The following is a 25,267-nucleotide window of genomic DNA, read 5'->3' on the forward strand; positions in this document are numbered from 1 at the left end:
ACAAGAATAGACTGACGAGTTTCAGGAGAAAGTACTTTGGTTCTGTCTGTTTTGAGCCTGTAATCAAACCCACAAATTCTGATGCTCCAGATACTCAACTAGTCTAAAGAAGGCCAGTTTTATTGCTTCTTTATTGCTGTGCTAACATAATTGCAAAAGGGTTTTCTAATGATCAATTAGCCTTTTAAAATGATAAATTTGGATTAGCTAACACAACGTGCCATAGGAACACAGGAGTGATGGTTGCTGATAATGGGCCTCTGTATGCCTATGTAGATATTCCATAAAGAATCTGAGGTTTCCAGCTAAAATAGTAATTTACAACATAAAAAATGTCCACACTGTATTATTTTAATGGACAAAAACAGGAACATTTCTAAGTGACCCCAAACTTTTGACCAGTAGTGTATATACACTACTGGTCAAAGGTTTAGAACACCTATTCATTCTAGGGTTTTTCTTTATTTTTACTATTTTCTATTTTCTAGAATAATAGTGAAGACATAAAATCTGTTAAACAGATCAAAATATATTTTATATTTGAGATTCTTCAAATAGCTGCCCTTTGCCTTGATGACAGCTTTGCATGCTCTTGGCATTCTCTCAACCAGTTTCATCTGGAATCCTTTTCCAACAGTCTTGAAGGAGTTCCCACATATGCTGAGCACTTGTTGGCTGCTTTTCCTTCACTCTGCGGTCTTACGCATCCCAAACCATTTCAATTTGTTTGAGGTCGGGTGATTGTGGAGGCCAGGTCATCTGATGCAGCACTCCATCACATTGCTTCTTGGTCAAATAGCCCTTACACAGCCTGTAGGTGTGATGGGTCATTGTCCTGTTGAAAAATAAATGATAGTCCCACTAAGCACAAACCAGATGGGATGCGTATCGCTACAGAATGCTATGGTAGCCATGCTTGTTAAGCGTGGCTTGAATTCAAAATAAATCACTGACAGTGTCACCAGGAAAGCTCCCCCACACCATCACACCTCCTCCATGCCTTACGGTGGGAAATACACATGTGGAGATAATTCTTAATCCGCACTGCGTCTCACAAACACATGGTGGTTGGAACCAAAAATCTCCAATTTGGACTCCAGACCAAACAACACATTTCTATCGGTCTAATGTCCTTTGCTCATGTTTCTTGGCTCAGGCAAGTCTCTTTTTCTCATTGGTGTCCTTTAGTTGGGCTCCCAAGTGGTGCAGCGGTCTAAGGCACTGCATCTCAGTGTAAGAGGTTCGAATCCAGACTGCATCACATCTGGCCGTGATTGGGTGTCCCATAGGTTGGTGCACAATTGGCCCGGGGTAGGCTGTCATTGTGAATAAGAATTTGTTCTTAACTGACTTGCCTTGTTAAATACATTTTAAAAAACAAAACAAAAAAATAGTAGTGTTTTCTTTGCAGCAATTCGACTATGAAAGCCTGATTTACACAGTCTCCTCTGAACAGTTGATTTTGAGAAGTGTCTGTTACTTGAACTCTGTGAAGCATTTATTTGGGCTGTCATTTCTGAGGCTGGTAACTCTAATGAACTTACACTCTGCAGCAGAGTTAACTCTGGGTCTTTCATTCCTGTGGCGGTCCTCATGAGAGACAGTTTCACCATAGTTTTTGCGACTGCACTCAAAGAAACTTTAAAAGTTCTTGAAATGTTCCGTATTGACTGACTTTCATGTCTCAAAGTAATGATGGACTGTCGGTTCTCTTTGTGTATTTGAGCTGTTCTTGCCATAATATGGACTTGGTATTTTACCAAATAGGGCCCTACCTTGTCACAGCACAACTGATTGGCTCAAACGCATTAAGAATGAAAGAAATTACACAAATTAACTTTTAAGAAGGCACACCTGTTAAAACCTCTTACAGCTACCCCCTACTTTTTTCAATTTCCACCTGAAGACATACCCAAATCTAACTGCCTGTAGCTCAGGCACAGAACCAAGGATAATGCATATTCTTGATTTCATTTGAAAGAAAACACTCTGAAGTTTGTGTAAATGTGAATTGAATGTAGGAGAATATAACACAATAGATCTGGTTTAGATAATACAATGAAAAAAAGCATGTTTTTTATTTTTATTGTTCTATCATCATCTTTAAAATGAACAAGACAAAACAAACATTCAGATAGAATGATGGGGACAATTTCAGTGAAAAACATAAGAGGGCAACAGTACTTGTGCAAAGTGTCAGAATGATAACTTCTAAAATGAGTGTGCTACATGACATTTATCATGAAGTCACCCAGGTGTCCCACACAAGTAGCCCAAATGTACCCAAGTGGCCAAATTGGTGAAGTTATACATTTTGAATGGAATAACTATATACAAAATACCAAAATGGTATTCTAACACACACACCCAAAAATTGAGAAAAAACATGAAAAAAAAAAATATAAATTTACAAAATAACACTTTCAATATTTGGAAGACCCTCAGTCCTCTACTCAATATTGTGCTGCTGATGCCAGGTGCCATAGCAGTCTCTTTCTGCTGTAAAGCAGAGGGTCACCAAGCATGTGGTGCAGGTGATGGGGGACTTCATTTTGCAAAGAACACAGCGACGCCTCCATGCTGTGCCCTTTTGGCCCTAAGGCACATCCATACCTGCAGAAATAAATTTGGGCAGATGAACACCACTTGTGGCAGGAGCAGAAGGGATAGAGGTAGAGGGGCCAGAACGTGGTGCAGTGGTGCTGTAGCCAGCAAGCTCCTTGATGAGCAGCTCTCTGAAGGCTAGCTGTGCAATGGGGGGCTTTCCACAGCTCTTAGCCATTTCCTTGTGTAGGATGAATGCATTCACCACAGCAATGTCGATGAAATGATAGAATGTTTTGTACCATTTCATCATCTTATGGAGAACATTGTAATAGCCTATCAGCGCATCTGACAGGTCCACACCTCCCATGCTCTTGTTGTAGTCCTTTATTGCAGTTGGAATGGGGCCATTTTTTGCGGTCCATGCCCCAGTAGCGCTGAGGCAACAGGTGTCCGGCTGGATGAACCAGCTTCAGTGGGGGATGGACACCTTGGCACTGGGGGCTCCCATTCGGAGTCAGTGTCACTGTGAAAGAAAATGTTCAGTTAGAATAGTTTCACATATGAGCTCTGTATCAACAGGTATAATAAACAGATATATATAGAGTACATGGAACATAAGGTTGAATATATTATTATAGACCTGCTAGATCTACTGTCTCATTTATATTATGACAGACCAGCTAGACCTACTGTCTATTTTATATTATGACATTTCAGCTAGATCTACTGTCTATTTAAATTATGACATTTCAGCTAGATCTACTGTCTCTATTATATTATGACAGACCAGCTAGATCTACTGTCTCTATTATATTACAACAGACCAGATATATCTACTGTCTCCATTTCACTTTGGCCATTGTTGTGGGCCTGCCCTCCCCTCAACAGCCTCAAATAGGCTATTTCATGTGGGGGTGGGTTGGAGCGGCAGACACACGCATCTCGGCCATGCTCCCTCTAATCCACAATATGGATATATACACACACAAACATAGGCTATGGGTCATACATGTACATACAAACATAGGCTATGGGTCATACACATAAATACAAACATACCCTCACCCACAATGTATAGCCAACGTGTACTTTACACATTTCATTACATTTTTATATAGTGCAACAAAAATTTTTTTTAATCACAAATAATATTTTATATTATTAATTTCAAACAACGGCATTAGCATGAGAAGAACTTACCAGTCCAAAACTATGTCCTCTCCGTTCAAAAAATATTCCTCCATTTGGGAATCAAAGCTATGCTAGCTAAATGAATCGTCCTCCAACAATCTCTGTCTCACTTTCCCGATCAATTTTTTCTAAAATTGTGTGTACATCTGTATATCTAGACTTAGATTTAGCTTTCCCTGACTTAGTCGCCATACTGATTTATATATAAACAGCTGAAGATGCGCTTTACCAAATAGTGCTGTGAGTAACATGCGCTCCTTCCAGTATGAATCTTCAATGGCGAATGACCCTCTTTACGCCGGAGTTTACTACATGGGTTGGTCTTCCAACACATAAACATTACATATTGCCGTTTACCTCAGCTCATTGGCTATCTACCCAGCTAGATTTCAAGACGATCAGTGGTAATTGGGTTAAAATACAGTCAATCAATGAAACAGCGGTCATATCATTGGTGCACAATGATGTCATTACTTGTTGTCTTCAAATCGGTTTCTTTCAGTCAATACGTCCCGCGAAATGACCCATCATGTTTGGTTTTGTTACAAATAACCAGTTGATTGCAATGAAACCAAACATGACTGGAAAAGTCACGTTTAGTGTGTGTATTTACATCGAATGTGTCGTCGAAAATAGAATGAGACGGAATTCACGACACAAGCGGTTCACAAAATGTTTCGTGTTAGGCTATAAAAATGGATTTTATCAAACAAAATACTATTTATGTAGCGATCACCGTATGTTGTCGAATTTAATCCCGCTAACGGGTTCGGTGCGCAGAGAGGTTAATTGAAATGTATTCCAGGTGACTACCTCATGAAACTGGTTGAGAGAATGCCATGAGTGTGCAAAGCTGTCATCAAGGCAAAGGGTGGCTATTTGAAGTATCTGAAACATACAATCTATTTTGATTTGTTTAACACTTTTTTGGTTACTACATGATTCCATATGTGTTATTACATAGTTGTGATGTCTTCACTTCTATTCTACAATGTAGAAAATAGTAAAAAATATAAAAAAAACTTGAATGAGTAGGTGTTCTAAAACTTTTGACCGGTAGTGTATTTTTTTTTTGTTGCTTAAAATGTGGGGCTCAAACCCATCTGCCCTTAATGACTGGTCGCAACTGCACACATGCATGGCTCCAGTAGAATGTCCTTGGCCATTTACATCGCTGGCAGATGAAAATCTAATCTCCAAAACAGAACATTTTCAGGAAATCAAAAAAACTGCCATATTTTTCCATGAACGAATATACAATTATAAAACTTCAGAAGCTATTTCAAATAGGCCTACATTTTCTTGGTCCCAGAGTCATGAAATGTTCAGAGTAGGCTACATTTGAGCGGAGTTAGCCAACTGCTTTCAATAGCCTATCCCTGCATGTAAAAAAGGAAAATAGGCTAAAATTTAGTAACATGGTTTTCATCCAACAGCGATGGGATGAACTAAAAGCCCTTTGCGGATTCCCTGTGTGTGTGTGTGTGTATATATATATATGTGTGCGCGCGCATGACAGTAGACATCACTGACAACACGGCGATGGATATAATGTATGACATCATAGCAAGGACACAGTCAAGCTTTCATCAACACACTCTTGTGTCCTTAGGTAAACCACTGGATTTGAACCGTGGTTGTCTGCGCAGTCAGTGCGCCACAAGACTGTTAGTCCGCTGAGCTAAAGCCAAACCATTAGGCTATTCATCAGTGTACCGAACCATCTCTTCTACACGCGTTTGTGTGTGTGTGTGTGTATCGTTTCGTTGGGCAGAGAGGCTGTCTGATTGACCATATTGGGTGTGGTATCTTGCACACACAAACACACACACACAATCCCTTATCCGGCGCAGAGGGCAAGCGGCGCGGCTGACGCGTTTTGCGCATTTCCTGAAGCTCGCGCTCACACTGGGAAACCGCTGCTGGCTGGAGAAACGGGTGAACGCGCACAGGGAGAGATATAGGGAGAGAAAGAGAGAGAGAGGAAAACGACAGACAGATTGAGGGGGACCGATAGCCTGTCACTGGTTAGCACTTTAAACCGTGGGACCCACCGGATAAGCAGACAGACATCCCGGGAAAGAAAAGAACCAGTGCTGTTCAAGACATATTCTGTCGGAGCTGTTTACTGAGTCGAGCTGCTTTACAGCCGGCACGAGACACGGTGGAGGGATCGCGGATGTCTAGGTCTCCTCCCCCGCCCTGAGCCCAGGACAGCAGCTGCCTTACCGGGTACAGTCTCTGATCAGATGATCAGGACCGGAGCCGTTCTCTGTGATTCATCATCGGGCTTATCTCCTTTCCTCCCACCACTGAGACCTATTCTATAGCGTCGTTATTCGTTATTTCTGCTAACTTACAACCCTCTATCTCTGCCATCTGCACGGGACGGACTGTAAACAAACAGAGGGCACCGTCTGTCGTCTGGCCCGACCTGGTTTGGCGCAAGCGGGCTCGGTACCTGACTGTGGGGTGTGTTCTATAGACTATATTAAGAGCGAAGAGGGGTGTTTTTACCCATGTTAACGTTTTAACATGGCCGTGTGTGTGAGGCAGTGTGTGTAGGCTATGTGTGTGTATCTGTGACAGTGTGTTGTAAATGTCTGACTGTTTGAATGGATTCTGGGATGTAGGATTACCTATCTAATATGGTGACTAGTTAGAAAGAACAGACTTACAGACAGACGGACCATCTGCACACACATACACGCCACCATGCCAGTGTTCAGTGGGGTGTTGAAGGTGCGTGTGTGTGAGGCAGTGGATTTGAAGCCCACCCCCTGGGCACTCCGCCATGCAGGGGGGAAGAACTCATCCTCATTCCTCCTGGACCCCTACCTCACCCTCAACCTGGACCAGACCCACCTGGGACAGACCTGCACCAAGAACAGAAGCAACTCACCTGCATGGAACCAGGTACTGTACCAGATCCACTTCTCCAGGGCAGGGCAGCATTGGTGGCACACTTTTGCTTCAGCCCAACACAAACACCTGAACTCATCATGCGCTTCAGTTTAGGGCTAAAGGTTACAGAGGCAGACTAATGGGCAGAAGGTGGCTGGTGTAAATCTGGCCAGTTGGATATAAATGGACAAAATATATATTATTCTAGTCTATTTTTTTTTTGTAGGACTTTACAGCCCAGATGACGGACGGACGGAAATTGGAGATGTCAGTGTTCCATGATGCACCAATCGGATATGACGACTTTGTGGCTAACTGCACCATACAGCTGGAGGACATTCTGCAGAACGGCAGCACGCACTACCAGGCCTGGGTAGGAAGACGTGTTTGTGTGTGTGTGTGTGTGTGTGAGAATCATGACTATCCTTGTCTGAAACATTAAAACATGCGTTAGCTCCTCAAGCTAATGCATAGGCTTTAGCTCAGCAGGCTAACAGAGTTTGTGGCACACAGGCTAAGAATTTCGTAACATTTGTGTCTGTCCGTACCTGTGTGTGACGTGTAGAGGTTGAGGGGGCCTGCTGAGGGCTGGGCTGGTGAGTATGTACAGTGCCTGCAGAAAGTGTTCATGGTCCTTGATTTATTACACATGTTGATGTGTTACAGCCTGATTTCAACATGGATTGATATTGTCTGCACACAAAATCCCATAATGACAAAGGGAAAACCTGTTTTTTAGAAATGTTTGTAAATGTATTGAAAATGAAATACACAAATAGAATATCTCATTACATAAGTATTCACACCCCAGAGTCAATACCTGTTAGAATCACCATTGGCTGTGATTACAGCTGTGCGTCTTTCTGGGTAAGTCTCTAAGAGCTTTGTACACCTGGATTGTACAATATTTGCACATTTAAAAAAAATATATATATATTCTTCAAGCTCTGTCAAGTTGGTTCACTCCAGTGTCTATTTGTCCTTGTGTTTTAGGTTATTGTCCTGCTGAAAGGTGAATTAATCTCCCAATGTCTGGTGGAAAGCAGACTGAACCAGGTTTTCCTCTAGGATTTTGCCAGTGCTTAGCTTTATTCCGTTTCTTTATAACCCCCAACACTTCTGAGTCCTTGCCGATGACAAGCATACCCATAACATGATGCAGCCACCACCATGCTTGAAAATATATAGAGTGGTACTCAGTGATGTGTATTCAGGACATTTTTTGCAGTTTTACTTTAGTGCATGTTTTGTCATTTTTATTCTGTACCGGCTTCCTTCTTTTCACTTTGTCATTTAGGTTAGTATTGTGGATTAACTACAATGTTGTTGATCCATCCTCAGTTCTTTCCTATCAAAGCCATTAAACTCTGTAAAAGTCACAATTGGCCTCATGGTGAAATCCCTGAGCGGTTTCCTTCCTCTCCAGCAACTGAGTTAGGAAGGGCACCTGTATCTTTGTAGTGACTGGGTCTGATCATCCATGTAGTGACCATGCAAGGTGTAATCAATACCTTCACCAAGGGATATTACATTTCTGCTTTTTTACATTTCACCTATCTAGCAATAGATGCCCTTCATTGGAAAACTTCCATGGTCTGTGTGGTTGACTCTCTGTTTGAAATTCACTTCTCGACTGAGGGACCTTACAGATAATTGTATGCGTGGGGGTACAGAGACGAGGTAGTCATTCACAAATCATGTTAAACACTATTATTGCACACAGAGTGAGTCCATGCAACTTATTATGTGACTTGTTAAGCACATTTTTACTCCAAAACGTATTTAGGCTTTCCATAGCAAAGGGGTTGAATACTCATTGACTCAAGACATTTCAGCTTTTCATTTTGAATACATTTTAAAAAACATAATTCCATCATGGGGTATTGTGTGTAGGCCAGTGACACAAAATTCAAATGTAATCATTTTTAAATTCAGGCTGTAACACAACGGGGTGTGAATACTTTCTGAAGGCACTGTAACACACACACACACACACACACACACACATACACACACATACATACACCCCCCCCCCCCCCCCAGGGTTTCCTGTCCTGCTCTGTCAACCGGTATGAGGTCAAAGTGTACAGATCAATGGATCACTCTGATGATCGATCAGTTTTTATTGAAGAGCCAGCCAAGTCAATACTCTCTCTCTGTACTGCTACAGCTAGTTACCCTCTCCCCTCCTCTCCTGTCTCTGTGGTGACATCACTGACTATGGCCTCCTGGGTAATAACTGGATGGTTGCCGGGCAGTGACATCACTGGCTACGCCCCTCAGTGACCCTCTGTAGAAGTAGGGCAGACTGGGCTTAAGATGCCCTTGTAAACACACACACACACACACAAATGGGCCAGTGCATTCACAAGCAGAAAGGCACTGGAAAAGGAAACCTGATCAACAATACAATGTGTGTGTGTGTGTATCTAGTGTGTGTGTATCTAGTGTGTGTCATATATGGCCTTAGTGAAAGGGAAGCAATAGGGTGACATTTGAGAACTCTCTTTCTGTGTGAGTTGACGTGTGCGTATATAAGTGTGTGTGTTTGCTGAAAAGGCTGAAATCTCAATTCTGAGAATTTGTCTTTGATGTTGGAGGCTGTCATCAAACCCAAACTCTCCAGAGAGAGGGAAAGGATGGATCTTTATTCAGACATTTTAATTGATCTATTTAAACAATGTATCAACATTTCTGTTGCCATTATTACAAATGTACCCACTAATGAATTTCCCTATTATATCTCGAGATGTACTAGTCATCAGTAACAATGCATGTCATTTTAATATGATGTTTTTGGGGTTTCACTGTGATTTTTAAAAAGTGATTGTATTAATAAATAGCATTTGAAACTGGAGGGAGAAGAAGAGGGACAGAGAGATGATGACAGGAAGGGGTGCAGACACAGTGGAAGTGTAACGTGTGTGTGAACTGCCAGTGTGTGTGTGTGTGTGTCAGGTAGTGAGAACTCAGATGTGTATTTAATGCTGGCCTCAGTCTCCAACCTACTTTAGGTTCCCTAGACACCAGACACTTACAGATCACACTCAATGATACAGTGTGTGTGTGTGGCTAGGGCTGTATCCCTGCATTCTAATTGGCTAACCGGATTAATGAGGTGAACTAATTTTTCCATGTCCATGGCGACAGTAAAGTACTTAAAGTCTCAGCCAGGCAATGTCTCTGAGTGTGTGATTCTAACTTAGCCATATTGTTGTATGTGTGTGTGTGTGTGTGTGTGTTTATATTAGGTCTACATATGTATTGTTCTGTGTGTCTGTGTGTGGTGGCAGATTTGCTGTATGACAGGCAGAGCGTTGCGTAAGAGGATCTACGGCTGTCCAGAGCTTAACCAAGGATTTAACCCCCATCCCTCTCTAAATCTCTATCCCTCTCTATCACTCTCTATCACTATCACTCTATCACTCCATCCCTCTCTATCACTCTCTATCACTCTATCACACCATCCCTCTCTATCACTCTATCACTATCACTCTATCACTCTCTATCACTCCATCCCTCTCTCTCTATCACTCTCTATCACTCCATCCCTCTCTCTCTATCCCTCTCTATCACTCTCTATCACTATCACTCCATCCCTCTCTATCACTCTCTCTCTCGATCACTCTCTATCACTATATCACACTATCACTCCATCCCTCTCTATCACTATCACTCTCTATCACTATCACTCCATCCCTCTCTATCACTATCACTCTATCACACTATCACTCCATCCCTCTCTATCACTCTATCACACTATCACTCCATCCCTCTCTATCACTCTCTCTCTATCACTATCACTCTATCATACTCTATCCCTCTCTATCACTCTCTCACTCTCTATCACTATCACTTTATCACACTCTATCACTCCATCCCTCTCTATCACTATCACATTCTATCACTCCATCCCTCTCTCTCTCCTACTCTCTCTCTCTCCTACTCTCTCTCTCTCTCTCTCTCTCTCTCTCCTACTCTCTCTCTCTCTTTCTCTCCTACTCTCTCTCTCTCTCTCTCTCTCTCTCACTCTCTCTCTCTCTCTCTCTCTATCACTCTCTCTCTATCACTCTCTCTCTCTCCTACTCTCTCTCTCTCCCCCCCCCCCCCCCCCCCCCCCCCCCCCCCCCCTTGGAAAATGTAAAATACTTGTGAGGCCAGCTGCCATTGACGCTATGAAGGGTGGCAGGTAGCCTAGGTTACAGAAGCAGGTTCAAATCCTGGTGTGGTTAATAAAACCAGTGAGAATTAACTGACAACACTTACCTGTCTCCAGGAGCTATAGGTGCTCCTCTCAATAATATGTGTTTGAATGTCTGGGGGGGGGGGGGGTGCATACAGTGTGTTGTACATCAAAACATACTGTCTTTCTCTCTCCAGGTTGATTTAGAACCAGAGGGGAAGGTCTATGTGATTATCGATCTGTCAGGATCTTCTACTGAAGGTAAAACTACTCTACCCACCATCCTCTGCTCCCCCCACAACCTACTGTTCTACCCATAGAGAGCGAGGTCAGACACCAGCCCTAGGGCTATTGTTGGAAGGCCAGTCAGCAGAGCTCTGTGTGTGTGTGTGTGTGACTCTCAATCGATTCTCACCCCTTTGTCCTACACCCCGTCTCACACAAGCTCGGACTCTCTCTCTCGCTCTCTCTCTCTCCCTCTCGATCCCCCTCAACATGTCAGTGACTAGATCAATATGATATTGCAGTCTGATGCCTGGCAATGTAGATGTTGTGGCGTTTAATCATTGGTTAATTTGTGCAGCTGCTTCCCTGACCCCCCCTCACACCTGAACTTCCTCCCAGATCAGCTAGCTAATTTATTCTAATGTATGCGTATTATTCATTTGTAATACATTTGTATATAAGGATGGGCAAGAACTGGAGAGTCAAAAAGAATGAGAGAGAGAGAGAGAGAGAAGGGTGAGTGAGAGAGAGAGAGAGAAGGGTGAGTGAGTGAGGAGAGAAAGAGGAGGTATTTTTAGGAGTTATTTTCTCTGCAATCTGTTCTGTGCTGCTCAGGGGCCTTCTCTCGTCCCCTCCCTTCCCCTCCCTCCCCATCATCTCTCTTTCTTCTGCTGCGTATCCTCCTATAATTCTTCTACCTCTACTTCACCATCCGCTCCTCTTCGCTCCCTTTACCCTGGTTGTTGAGCTCTTCGATACATTTTTTCCCCCCCATCACCTCTCTCACTTTTCCTTATTTGAGATCCTCTGTGATTGCGTGTGCTTGTGTGTGTGTGCTGTGATTGGTCAGTAAGTGTTCTGTGAGTTCATAGTACACCCGTCTCCACGGCAATCACTCACACCTGCCTAACCCCGCCCCTCTGTGTGGTGTGTGTGAACAGATGGATGATGTATTATGTAAAACACACTGATCTCAGTAATGGCCTGTTTAGCTGCTCCACTTTCTTGTTTTCTCTCTCAAACACACACGCACACACACACACGCAACAATGCACGCACACATGCACACACACACACACACACACACACACACACACACATCCTGTACACACACACAGTAACCACCTCTGCACGACAACCTAGAGAGAGCAAGAGAGCGACAGACAGAGAGAGTAGGAGGAGTGGAGGTGGTTCTCTTGTCTCATAAGGCTAATTCGGTCCTAGGGACACAGAGAGAGGGGGAGATGGATGGAGGTAAAACGATGGGACTGGAAGAGAAGAAAATGTACATTTCTTCATATTCTGTCCTTTGTTGTAGTGCCCACACAGAAAGACATAAAGAGAGGTAGAGGAGGACGGAGAAAGCGAGGGAGAAAGATACTGTACTTTTAGGAACGATCTCGTGTGCCCAATCCACAATCGGACCCGAGCCTCTACCCCTACCCCTGACCTCCCTTAGGCACTGGTGGAGATCTTACAGGATAAGTAATATGGTGCATGGAGTGATTTGGGATTTGCGAATTGGACCCTTCTTTAATGCTGCCTGTCTGTTCGTTAGCCTCGGCAGCCAATGAGAATGAGGAGCGTGTGTTCCGAGAGCGGATTGGTCCTCGGCGGCGGCAGGGGGCCGTCCGGAGGCGTGTTCACCAGGTTAACGGACACAAGTTCATGGCTACGTATCTACGGCAACCGACCTACTGCTCACACTGCCGAGACTTCATCTGGTGAGAAACACATACACACACACCAGCATCAGCCCTCTGTTCCATCCTAGAGCTTCCTCTGCTGGTGAGACCCAGATTAAGCAGCTCAGAAATCAGCCCCAGTAATTATCATAGAATACACTACATGACCATAAGTATGGGGACATGCTATAACAGACCGCACTCTTCTAGGAAGGCTTTCCACTAGATGTTGGAACATTGCTGCGGGGACTTGCTTCCATTCAGCCACAAGAGCATTAGTGAGGTTGGGCAATTAGGCCTGGCTCACAGTCGGCGTTCCAATTCATCCCAAAGAAGTTTGATGGGGTTGAGGTCAGGGCTCTGTGCAACCAGTCAAGTTCTTCCAGACTGATCTCTACAAACCATTCCTGTATGAAGCTCGCTTTGTGCACGGGGGCATTGTCATGCTGAAACAGGAAAGGGCCTTCCCTAAACCACTGCCACAAAGTTCGAAGCACAGAATCGTCTAGAATGTCATTGTATGCTGTAGCACTAATTTGAAAGCGTGTCCATATACTTTTGGGGATGTAGTGTATTTATATTTTAGTCACTTAGTAGACACTCTTATCCAGAGCTACTTTCAGGAGCAATTAGGGTTAAGTGACTTGCTAAAGGGCACATCGGCAGATTTTTCACCTAGTTGGCTCAGGAATTCAAACCAACTGCCTTTCGGTTTCTGGCCCAATGCTCTTAACCGCTAGGCTACCTGCTGCCAATATCCCTGTTTTCTCTACAAAATGCTGACTTTCTCTCTTTCTCACCCTCTCTCTTTGATTTGATAGGGGAGTACTGGGAAAGCAGGGTTACCAATGCCAGGGTGAGTACAAGTCGTCTGTGTCTGTCTTTCTGCGTGGGTTCTTGCATTATTATGCTGGTTCTAGTGATACCTGAGCATTCTAGAATGAATCGAGACATTATTGAGTTGTCTTTCTGTTGTATTCATATTGTGTGTTGTTCAGTGTCCACTTAAAAGTGTGCAATTGTGGAAGTGTGTAATTGTGTGTTTGTTGCAGTGTGCACGTGTGTGGTCCACAAGCGCTGCCATGAGCACATCATCACCAAGTGTGCCGGGATGAAGAAGCAGGAGGATACACCGGAGGAGGTATTGTGGACTGTTATTGGTCAACATGGGCACCATATAGTTATGGCCACCGTGATGTCATTTGGTTTGGAAACACAAACTTCTGTCAATTATAAACTATAGGCCTAAATTCCTCTGTGCGCTGGGCATAACTGTGTGCAGAGAGATGCTCCTATATACTAGGTGTAGATTCCAATCACAGCTCCAAACTCTCCCTAACTCTCCCACCCTCCTTCACTCCTCCCTCTCTCCAGGTTGGTGCCCAGAGGTTTAGTGTCAACATGCCTCATAAGTTCAGCAACCACAACTACAAGGCCCCTACCTTCTGTGACCACTGTGGATCTTTACTATGGGGACTAATGAGGCAGGGTCTGCAATGCAAGGGTATGGCACCTGTGTGAGTGTGTGAGTGTGTGTGCATGTGTGTGTGTGTGTGGTAGTATGCAAGGTGGGTGTTCATTGTCAACAGACGGTGTAAGTCTAATGTAGCTCCTAACTATGACGTTTGTGTGTGTGTGTGTGTGTGTGTGTGTGTGTGTGTGTGTGTGTGTAGTGTGTAAGATGAATGTCCACAAGAGGTGTGAGGCCAACGTAGCTCCCAACTGCGGGGTGGATGCCAAAGGCATCGCCAAAGTCCTGGCTGAAATGGGAGTCACCCCTGACAAGATCTCCACTACCGCACAGCGCAGGAAAAAGGTATACACACACACTGACGACGGCAACGATGACAATGTTGACGATAACCGTCTCTTTCCCCTCTCTCTCTCTAGTTACCCCCAGGGCTGGACTCCCAGTCACCTTCAGAACTCTCAGACGAGCTTCCCCTCACCTCCCCCTCACAGCAAGGTAATACATAAACACACACACACACACACGGTCACAAACATACTCGAAGACACAGAGTTGTCTGACTTCCTTTATGTGTGTGTGTGTGTGTGTGTGTGCGTGTGCAGAGCTGTCCGAGTTGGAGCGGCTACAACAGGGGACGTCGCTAGAGATGCAAGGCTCTCCCTCCTCCTCCACCTCCTCCTACGCCTCCTCTACCTCGCGGGAGAACGGAGCAGTGAAGAGGACGCTCAAAGACTTCAGTTTCATTAAGGTCCTGGGGAAAGGAAGCTTTGGGAAGGTGAGGAGGAGGAGAAGGAGGGCGAGGGAGGAGCGTAGGTCTGTGGCGGTCGTGACATTTTGTCAGCCGGTAACTGTCATGCAAATAACTGCCTGTCTCACGGTAAATTGACCGTTAAAATGAACATAAACACATTTAGCATCTGCGGACACAGCCTACGAGCCACTGAAGCAGACCTTTTGAACATCTACATTTAAATAAAACAACGTAATAAATCCATTTAATACAGCCTACACCAGAGATGGGCAGCTCCACTTTTCCCCCATCCCTAGCGGACACCGGCGGTTAAACTAATTGCGTTCTAATCGGAAGATCATAATTAGGCGATTATTGGAGTCAGGTGTGTTAGCTGGGGCCGGGGCAGAAGGTGTGACACCAAATCAGGCCTCCGAGGACTGGAGTTGCCCATCCCGATCCTAGGTCTAAAGGCAGGTCTAAAGAAAACATGATGTGAAGGAAATGTAGCCTATTTCAGATGAACAAAATAGCGTATTCTGAGTCGTTCTTATGTTTGGCCCTGATCTGGCTATGCCATATGGCTACGGGCTCCACTAGTTGATTTAGCAGACAATATTAGCTTATAATTCCCGTAGCATTATTATTTTATAGTAAGAACAATACAATTGAACATAGCTGAATAAAATAGAAAGGATATTTTTCTCAGGTAGTGCACACATGCAGCTATTCTGTGTTGAGCGGTTGACAAAGAAACAGGTCCTCCTATATGCTTCATTTAGAGTTATTTATGCAACTTTACTTGTGATACAAACGTTGGGCTATATGTTTCGATTCTAACACATTCTAAGGCTGCATGATGCTGCTCTAATGATGATTTGAAAAAAGTCACATGAAAGGTTGCCCCAATGCTTTTTTGGTTGCTACATGATTCCATGTGTGTTATTTCATAGTTTTGATGTCTTCACTATTATTCTACAATGTAGAAAATAGTCTAAATGAAGAAAAACACTTGAATGAGTAGGTGTGTCCAAACCTTTGACTGGTGCTGTAATTACAAATCATTTGTAGACTGCAAATTGACCGCAAGAAGTCCAAACAGAGATATAATGTTTGACTGAAACATAATCATTTTAAACCTTTCTTACATTTGTATACAATCACCTGTCTCTCTATTATGCGTGGGCCCTCCAACCCTGTTCCTAGGCCTTTAGGTTACACTTGGGAGTTATTTGGCCACTTGAGTTGTGATACAAACCTTATCAAAACATATAGGCCCATGGGTCGTGCTGTTTCTGGCCTTAAGGCTACACACGCTGGGCGTCATTCCCATGTGAAAATATTCTCACCCACTATTCTCAATTCAATCTTGTCTTTACATATACTAAATAATATATGTGTGAAATTATACTGAACAAAAAATATAAACGCAACATGTAAAGTGTCGGTCCCATGTTTCATGAGCTGAATTCAAAGATCCTAGAAGTGTTTCATATGCACAAAAAGTGTATTTCTCTCAAATTTTGTGCACAAATTTGTTTACATTGCTGTTAGCATTTCTCCTTTGCCAAGATAATACATCCATCTGACATGTGTGGCATATCAAGAAGCTGATTAAACAGCAGGATCATTACACAGGTGCACCTCATGCTGGGACAATAAAAGGCCAGTCTAACATGTGCAGTTTTGTCACAAAACACAATGCCAATTTACTGATGGAGAAAAATACATGTCATCCGTATGCAGGGCAGGGTAGACAAGATTGAATTGGACTAGTAACCGGAAGGTTGCAAGTTCAAATCCCCAAGCTGACAAGGTACAAATCTGTCGTTCTGCCCCTGAACAGGCGGTTAACCCACTGTTCCTAGGCTGTCATTGAAAATAAGAATTTGTTCTTAACTGACTTGCCTAGTTAAATAAAGGTCTTTTTTTATATTTTTTATAAAAATGCACTTGAATAGCTTTTCCCACATCCCATTTTCATGCCATCAAGGTAGGCTACTCTGTTGTAAAGCAAAGCCACGTGCTTAATATTAGGACAGTTGAGAAATTAATAGAGTAGGCCTAGCTTATAGAAAGCTGATGGGATCCTCCTCTTTTTAGTGGAGGCCATCAAAACTCTGTTTTGTCACACAATTAGATAGCATAACCTATAGAAATATTGCATCAACCAGCTATGAGGAGCTGGCTCTCGCTGCTCAACAGGTGATCCGATTTTACTCAAACTCTGATGAAGTGTTTGAAGTGATTTTTGATTGTATTTGCATTGATGTCAGTGTGATTAGAGGGACAATAGAGCGCTGAGTACCAGGCCATTAGCGTCTGGCCATTAGCGAGGTCAGGTAGGCTACTAATGACCATCAGCGGCATCAGAGTGCAGTTTTGGAGAACCCTAGTTCCCGTGACTCAACTGGCCACCGTAACAGCCCTAGGAGGAGGGAAAGAGGAGGAAGGGACAGAGAATGGACATGGGGATGGAGCTGGTGTTTAAGGGCTGTGAGGAGGTGTAAAGTCTCTCTTTTTCTCTCTCGCCCCTCCCCTCACTCCCCCCCCCCCCCACTCCCTCTGCAGGTGATGTTAGCAGAGCTGAAAGGCAGTGAGGAGGTGTTTGCAGTGAAGGTGTTGAAGAAGGATGTGATCCAGCAGGATGACGATGTGGACTGCACCCTGACAGAGAAGCGAATCCTGGCCCTGGCACGCACACACCCCTACCTCTGCCAGCTCTACTGCTGCTTCCAGACCCGGGTACACACTACACACACCCCTACCTCTGCCAGCTCTACTGCTGCTTCCAGACCCGGGTACACACTACACACACCCCTACCTCTGCCAGCTCTACTGCTGCTTCCAGACCCGGGTACACACTACACACACCCCTACCTCTGCCAGCTCTACTGCTGCTTCCAGACCCGGGTACACACTACACACTACACACACCGCTACCAGTGCCAGCTCTACTACTGCTTCCAGTCCCGGGTACACACTACACACACCCCTACCTCTGCCAGCTCTACTGCTGCTTCCAGACCCGGGTACACACTACACACACACCCCTACCTCTGCCAGCTCTACTGCTGCTTCCAGACCTGGGTACACACTACACACACCCCTACCTCTGCCAGCTCTACTGCTGCTTCCAGACCCGGGTACACACGTCACACACCCCTACCTCTGCCAGCTCTACTGCTGCTTCCAGACCCGGGTACACACTACACACACCCCTACCTCTGCCAGCTCTACTGCTGCTTCCAGACCCGGGTACAAACTACACACACACACAGCCCTACCTCTGCCAGCTCTACTGTTGCTTCCAGACCCGGGTACACACTACACACACACCCCCCTACCTCTGCCAGCTCTACTGCTGCTTCCAGACCCGGGTACACACTACACACACTACACACACCCCTACCTCTGCCAGCTCTACTGCTGCTTCCAGACCCGGGTACACACTACACATACCCCTACCTCTGCCAGCTCTACTGCTGCTTCCAGACCCGGGTACACACTACACACACACACAGCCCTACCTCTGCCAGCTCTACTGTTGCTTCCAGACCCGGGTACACACTACACACACACACCCCTACCTCTGCCAGCTCTACTGCTGCTTCCAGACCCGGGTACGCACTACATACTACACACACCCCTAACTCTGCCAGCTCTACTGCTGCTTCCAGACCCGGGTACACACTACACACTACACACGCACACACCCCTACCTCTGCCAGCTCTACTGCTGCTTCCAGACCCGGGTGCAAACTACACACTACACACAGCCCTACCTCTGCCAGCTCTACTGTTGCTTCCAGACCCGGGTACACACTACACACACACACCCCTACCTCTGCCAGCTCTACTGCTGCTTCCAGACCCGGGTACACACTACATACTACACACACCCCTACCTCTGCCAGCTCTACTGCTGCTTCCAGACCCGGGTACACACTACACACACCCCTACCACTGCCAGCTCTACTGCTGCTTCCAGACCCGGGTACACACTACACACGCACACACCACTACCTCTGCCAGCTCTACTGCTGCTTCCAGACCCGGGTACACACTACATACTACACACACACCTACCACTGCCAGCTCTACTGTTGCTTCCAGACACGGGTACACACTACACACTACACACGCACACAACCCCTACCTCTGCCAGCTCTACTGCTGCTTCCAGACCCGGGTACACACTACACGCACACATATACACTCACACCCCAACCCTCTCCCTGCTTCTCCAGGACCGTCTGTTCTTCGTGATGGAGTACGTGAACGGAGGTGACCTGATGTTTCAGATCCAACGCTCCAGGAAGTTTGACGAGGCTCGCTCGCGCTTCTACGCCGCTGAAGTTACCTCTGCACTCATGTTCCTGCACCGCAACGGGGTCATTTACAGGTAACGTCCAACCTTTAACCCCTGACCTTGAACCACAGCCCACACGTGCCGGCACAACATGAGAATTATATCGTGTCAACTGCTGTTGTTCTACCAGTGTTATGTTTTTTGGTTGTTGGTGGCAACCATGTCCTCTCTCTCTCCCTCTCTCAGGGATCTGAAGTTAGATAACATATTGTTGGATGCAGAGGGACACTGTAAGCTGGCAGACTTTGGCATGTGTAAGGAGGGCATCATCAATGGAGTCACCACCACCACATTCTGTGGCACGCCTGACTACATAGCCCCTGAGGTGAGCTGAGCCAGTGTTACACACATTTCTGCCCCCTACGGTGTTTTTAGAGCCTCAGATGTTAAAGATAACGATGATGGTGTGTGTGTGTGTGTGTGTGTGTGTGTGTGTGTGTGTGTGTGTGTGTGTGTGTGTGTGTGTGTGTGTGTGTGTGTGTGTGTGTGTGTGTGTGTGTGTGTGTGTGTGTGTGTGTGTGTGTGTGTGTGTGTGTAGATCCTGCAGGAGTTGGAGTACGGTCCATCAGTGGACTGGTGGGCTCTGGGAGTGTTAATGTATGAGATGTTGGCTGGCCAGCCTCCGTTTGAAGCAGACAACGAAGACGATCTCTTTGAGTCTATCCTCCATGACGATGTCCTCTACCCTGTCTGGCTCAGCAAGGAGGCTGTATCCATCCTCAGAGCTGTACGTACCATCCCTCCATCATTATACACCTTTGTCTATCTCATCCCTCCATCCATCCCTCTTACATCTGTGTGAACAGATATCTCCCTTTCTGTTTTTCTCTATTTCTCTGTCTCTCTCTTTCTGTCTCTCTAACATCTTTGTGTCTGTACTGATCTCTCTCTTACTGTGTGTGTGTGTGTGTGTGTGTGTGTGTGTGTGTGTGTGTGTGTGTGTGTGTGTGTGTGTGTGTGTAGTTTATGACAAAGGCTCCAGCCCAGAGGTTAGGGTGTGTGTTGTCTCAGGGCTGTGACGAGGCCATTAAGAAACACTCATTCTTCAAAGACATCGATTGGACCCTGCTGGAGCAGAGACGACTCAAACCCCCCTTCAAACCACGCATTGTAAGTCACAAGCACACGCACTTGCACACACACAAACACGTGTCTCCTGGTTGACTCCGCCTTCTCTTTCTCTCTCTCTTCTCTCTTCTCTCTCTCTCTCCTGCTCTCTCTCTCTCTCTCCTGCTCTCTCTCTCCTGCTCTCTCTCTCTCTCTCTCTCTCTCTCTCTCTCTCCTGCTCTCTCTCTCTCTCCTGCTCTCTCTCTCTCTCCTGCTCTCTCTCTTCTCTCTCTGTAGAAGACGAGGCGTGACGTGAATAACTTTGACCAGGACTTCACCAGAGAAGACCCAGTGTTAACTCCCACAGACGAGGCTGTTATCAGGCAGATCAACCAGGAGGACTTTAAAGGCTTCTCTTTCTGTGCAGAGATACAGACTTGAGAACTCTACGGTTTAGGTGTGTTGTATAAAGCCTGTGTTTATTGGTTACAAAGTGTTGTGTCTGTAGAGAAGTCTGAAGCATGGACCAGTGCTACTGGTTACTATTATTATTACTGTCCACTGTAGTGAGAAAAACTATACCTTGGGTCAAGTACATCTGTCAAATACATTCGTAAAATACCTGTGTTGTGCTTTATTTGGTTTGTCTGGTACAAAGGAACCAATAGAATAGTCCCAAAATTGCAAACTCCAATGTGAAAGAAACGCACCGCCTGACCCTGATTATATATATATTTTATCGGTGTGTTTATTTCTTGGCTGGATATGTATTGTATTGTTTCTTTTCTTGACTGGCGATGTATTTGATTGGTTAATATTGTTTTGTTTGTACAGTTTGTTTCATTTGCTTATGCGTCAGCGTCCCACTGGTTCATTTCAACTACTTTCACCCAATCAGAGATGAGTAGTCATCAATGTAGTACAGACTACCTCACTCTCACACTCCGTGTGTGTGTGTGCGTGCGTGTCTGTGCGTTTGTGACTTTCGTTCTCATAGTACCCCCCCCCTACTCCCAGAAGCCATTTCTCTCAGCCAAAACCACTTTCAGTTCCTGCTGCTTTTCTACTGATATTTCCTTTTTATGTTCTGTTTTGTAAATTGTCAACAATAGCTAGTGGAGGGAATCGCACCCTTCCCTATATAGTGCACTACTTTATGTACACACACACACACATCCACACACTCTCTAAGAATAATTGTGTATAGTGTACAGTGTTAAATACAGAGGTGGTTCATATAGCAGGCCTGTTAGAGGCGATGTAGTGATGCTATGTGCACCCCGGGGTAAAATTGTTCCTGGTCACACTATTTCACTGTGCCAAATGTAGTGTAACAGCAGGAGGGGTGTCGGTTTGTCTGCCTGCTTATAATAAATACTCAACTGTCAACATGAAACTACCTCTCTCCCGCTCTCTCTAACTGAGCTGTGTGTGTGTGAGTAACAATAACGTCCCTTACACCGAGTGCACAAAACATTAGGAACACGTGATCTTTCCATGACAGACTGACCAGGTGAAAGCTATGATCCCTTAATGATTTGTCACTTGTTAAATCCACTTCAAATCAGTGTTGATGAAGGGGAGGAGACAGGTTAAATAAGGATTTTTCAGCCTTGAGATAACTGAGACATGGATTGTGTTTGTGTGCCATTCAGATGGGGAATGGGCATGGCAGACATTTAACTGCTTTTGAAGGGTGTATGGTAGTAGGTGCCAAGCGGACTGGTTTGCGTCAAGAACTGCAACACTGCTGTTTTTGATGCTCAACAGTTTCCCGTGTGTATCAATAATGGTCCACCACCCAAAGGACATCCAGCCAACTTGACTGTGGGAAGCATTGGAGTCAACGTGGGCCAGCATCCTTCTGGAACGCATTAGACACCTTGTAGAGTCCATGCCCCGACGAATTGAAGCTGTTTTGAGGGCAACAGGGCGGGGTACAACTCAATATTAGGAAGGTGTTTTTAATGTTTTGCACGCGGTGTACAATTGTTTGACTATAATTGATTTAAATGAAATGAGCCAAAAAGAAACAAAATCAGTGTTTGTGCAAACCACAATATGGAGCAAATGGATCCTTTGCCATTTTCTTGTGTAAGTAGCACTTGAATCGTTGTGTACAAGGAATGACATTTGTGGTTATGATGATGTTAGACAGTTCTACTAATCTCTGGTCCTCAATAGTACAATATGACACAGGTTGTGTCATATTCTGCCACCGCAGCCCAAAGGACCCACTGGGCACACACTGGTTGAATCAACGTTGTTTCCATGTCATTTCAATGAAATTACGCTGAACCAACATGGAATAGACGTTGAATTGCCCAGTGGGGAAGTTATCAGAGGGATACTAGCTTAACTAATATGGCAGAAGGTAGAGCTGTTGGGCTCTGCGGGGCATGTGAGGACATGAAAAAGGCACCCATGATTCAACAAAATGTGGTAGAGTCTGGGGAAATGACCGTTTTTAGCAACAAACATCAAACCACAGACAGACAGCTCCCTGTTTTCATCTGCAGCACGCCACCAAGCCCATCGTACAGGAAACTGTTTCCCTGACTGGTACACTGGCACGAAAGGACATTTGCATGAGACAGAAAACAAAGAGATGACTAATAGAGAGAGAGAGAGGGAGATGTAGTGATGCAAAGTAAAGGAGTGATGGACATTTCAGAAGCTAGACCGAGAAATCGTTGATCCATTTCTGCAGAGAACCCGCCTGAATAGATGCACAACGTTCAGTTCAACATGTTTTGAACATGTCCGTCCCTGAAGTGTTCTGTGCTCTACGATGGCGACACCTGCTCCTGTCCCCGAGCTGCCACGGGCTACTCTGAAGGAGCACTTCACACACATGGTTGGACATTTCACTGGTACCTGACTCAGAACGTACCAGATGGCCTTCATCTCATCCCCAAGGGCCATCTGGAGAACGCCGACAGTCAAGACACCACGCGGATACCATGGTGAACTCCCACGGCCACGATGGAGCTATGACGATCTCCCTGGAAATCATGAAGATGAATCAGAAGTGAATGGCAGATCACCAAGGTGGGTATACCATATTCTTTCACTCCTGTACTGCTTAGTAATTGCTTGAGAAAAGAAATATGCTGGAAAAATCTGTGTAGGAGTTGAGAAAAAAAACTATTTTCTTTCGCTCTCTCTGTAAAGGCTGAGATTGATGGAGCAGCTGCCTCAATTCCGGTTCCTGTCTCTCCTGTCTACCTCACCTGTACATCTCAGACTGGCGGCCATGTTGTGGCCCCTTCACACCCCGGCTGCTATATCGATGGTCCAATTCACTTCAACATCAGAGTCAACTCCATAGATGGTAAGCAGCCTACATACTTCTAAAGTATTGATGAGTTCTAAAAATGTAAATCCCCTTGCGTTAAGTATTTAAAGTCATTTATCTTGTCCTTTCCTCTCTCCACCTCTCTGTCTCTCTTCTCAGAGCCTATTGTTTAATCTAAAGCATCACCTGTCTGTCTCACCATGTTTCAACCTGTTCCTGTAAAGACTGAGGACAACGGTAAGACAGATAGAATGGGGTGTTTGGAAGTCTTACTGTAGATCTGTATGGAGAAGGTTGTTCGGGCAGTGGTAAGAACAGGGAAACGCTTTGGAACTGAAGTTGATTTTGGTATGAGGAACCACAAGATTGCAACGTTGTCCAGTAACCTGTATTTAGAGAGCGCACGATCAAGCAGCCCTTGTCGTGGCAATTTCCTGTATTACCAAATGAGGAGAGTTACAAACCACACACCAGTCAGAGTTATACTTAAACTTCATCTTTAATAATATGAGCTTTACCATAGCCCTTTTGATTCTCAGATCAATTATGTGTCAATAATGAATTCTGAGAGTGCCTACAGAAGAGTAGAAAGATCTTCTATAGCCAAGATACACCCCTCTCAACTTACATGACGAACCACAGATCTTAGGAACAGTTCACAAAGAAATACTTTTTTCCCATAGCCAGATAGCATTCGCTATAAATTATCGTTCAGTTTGGTCTCTAAGAGGTTCAAATCTCGTTCCTGGTACTTCATAGTACAAAAACATTACCTCATCCAAGGCATAACTCAATTGTCAATTCTAGATACTCCCATCTCAAGTAAATCCCCTCTTGACCCCACTCCTGGACAAGCTCACTGAGGGGAGTGACTTGCGCACAGACATTGTGGAGACAAGTAATTGGTTCCCCCTTAATCACGCCATCCCTTCACATGGTTTAACAGATACATTCACATAGGAAGACAATGTTCCATTCTGTCCTCTTCCCTTTCTGATATTCTGCATAGCACGAGTGACATACTAAAGACAAGCCTGACCTCTCCCCTCTCTGGGCCCCGAATGACTGAGCCCCAAGTGACTGAGCCCCAGCTGAGAAAAAAGTGCAACTGCCAACACTATAGTCCAAAAGAAGACATTCTAATGACAAGTATCTCACATAAGCATATTAGATAAATAAAACATCTTATTTATCAACGTTACCCAACGAATTCTGATTCATCCGCCACACCCTAAACCTGCATTATTATACTGCAGTCTCCAAACGGTTTCAGTTTGAGTGGGTTATTTACAGGATAATCCACAGAACCATCTATTTTACATACACAGGAACCTTTTTATACTCTGTTTGTCACTTGTTTATTTTACCAGATGAGCGAATCTAGAGGTGCCAACTTTTGTATTATTATTTTTTTAAATATATATTTTAACCCATCAGGGATGACACACGTTTTAACATTTTTTATTTATTTACAGCTTTTCTGCTACATGTACATACATTTTACATATACATTTTACATACACATTTTACATACATGGAGAGGTGCCAACTAAAACTCAAACTCAATCTGAAAAGGAGGTTCTACTGTGTGTTTGAAGCCTGTTTTGCATGTCA

At 44.7% G+C, this 25,267-nt stretch overlaps 1 protein-coding gene and 1 long non-coding RNA gene across 2 annotated transcripts; both read left to right on the forward strand.

Moving 5' to 3' along the window:
* The first annotated feature begins 5,348 nt into the window (after positions 1-5,348).
* Positions 5,349-21,751, forward strand: LOC109869986 (protein kinase C epsilon type). The gene is made up of 16 exons (XM_031805058.1): positions 5,349-6,654; positions 6,869-7,015; positions 11,023-11,086; positions 12,609-12,774; positions 13,557-13,591; positions 13,788-13,876; positions 14,110-14,239; positions 14,409-14,551; positions 14,626-14,701; positions 14,809-14,981; positions 17,508-17,681; positions 19,187-19,341; positions 19,495-19,633; positions 19,847-20,035; positions 20,272-20,418; positions 20,653-21,751. The coding sequence occupies exons 1-16, from the start codon at positions 6,454-6,456 to the stop codon at positions 20,794-20,796; spliced, it is 2,172 nt and encodes a 723-aa protein (XP_031660918.1). The 5' UTR covers positions 5,349-6,453; the 3' UTR covers positions 20,797-21,751.
* Positions 21,752-22,194: 443 nt separating this feature from the next.
* On the forward strand, positions 22,195-24,303 carry LOC116357486 (uncharacterized). Its single transcript, XR_004205494.1, has 3 exons — positions 22,195-23,406; positions 23,530-23,689; positions 23,813-24,303. It is a non-coding gene; the product is annotated as an uncharacterized LOC116357486 (long non-coding RNA).
* The last annotated feature ends 964 nt before the right edge of the window (positions 24,304-25,267 follow it).

Source organism: Oncorhynchus kisutch, linkage group LG25 (assembly GCF_002021735.2).
Source record: "Oncorhynchus kisutch isolate 150728-3 linkage group LG25, Okis_V2, whole genome shotgun sequence".
Lineage (NCBI taxonomy): Eukaryota > Metazoa > Chordata > Actinopteri > Salmoniformes > Salmonidae > Oncorhynchus > Oncorhynchus kisutch.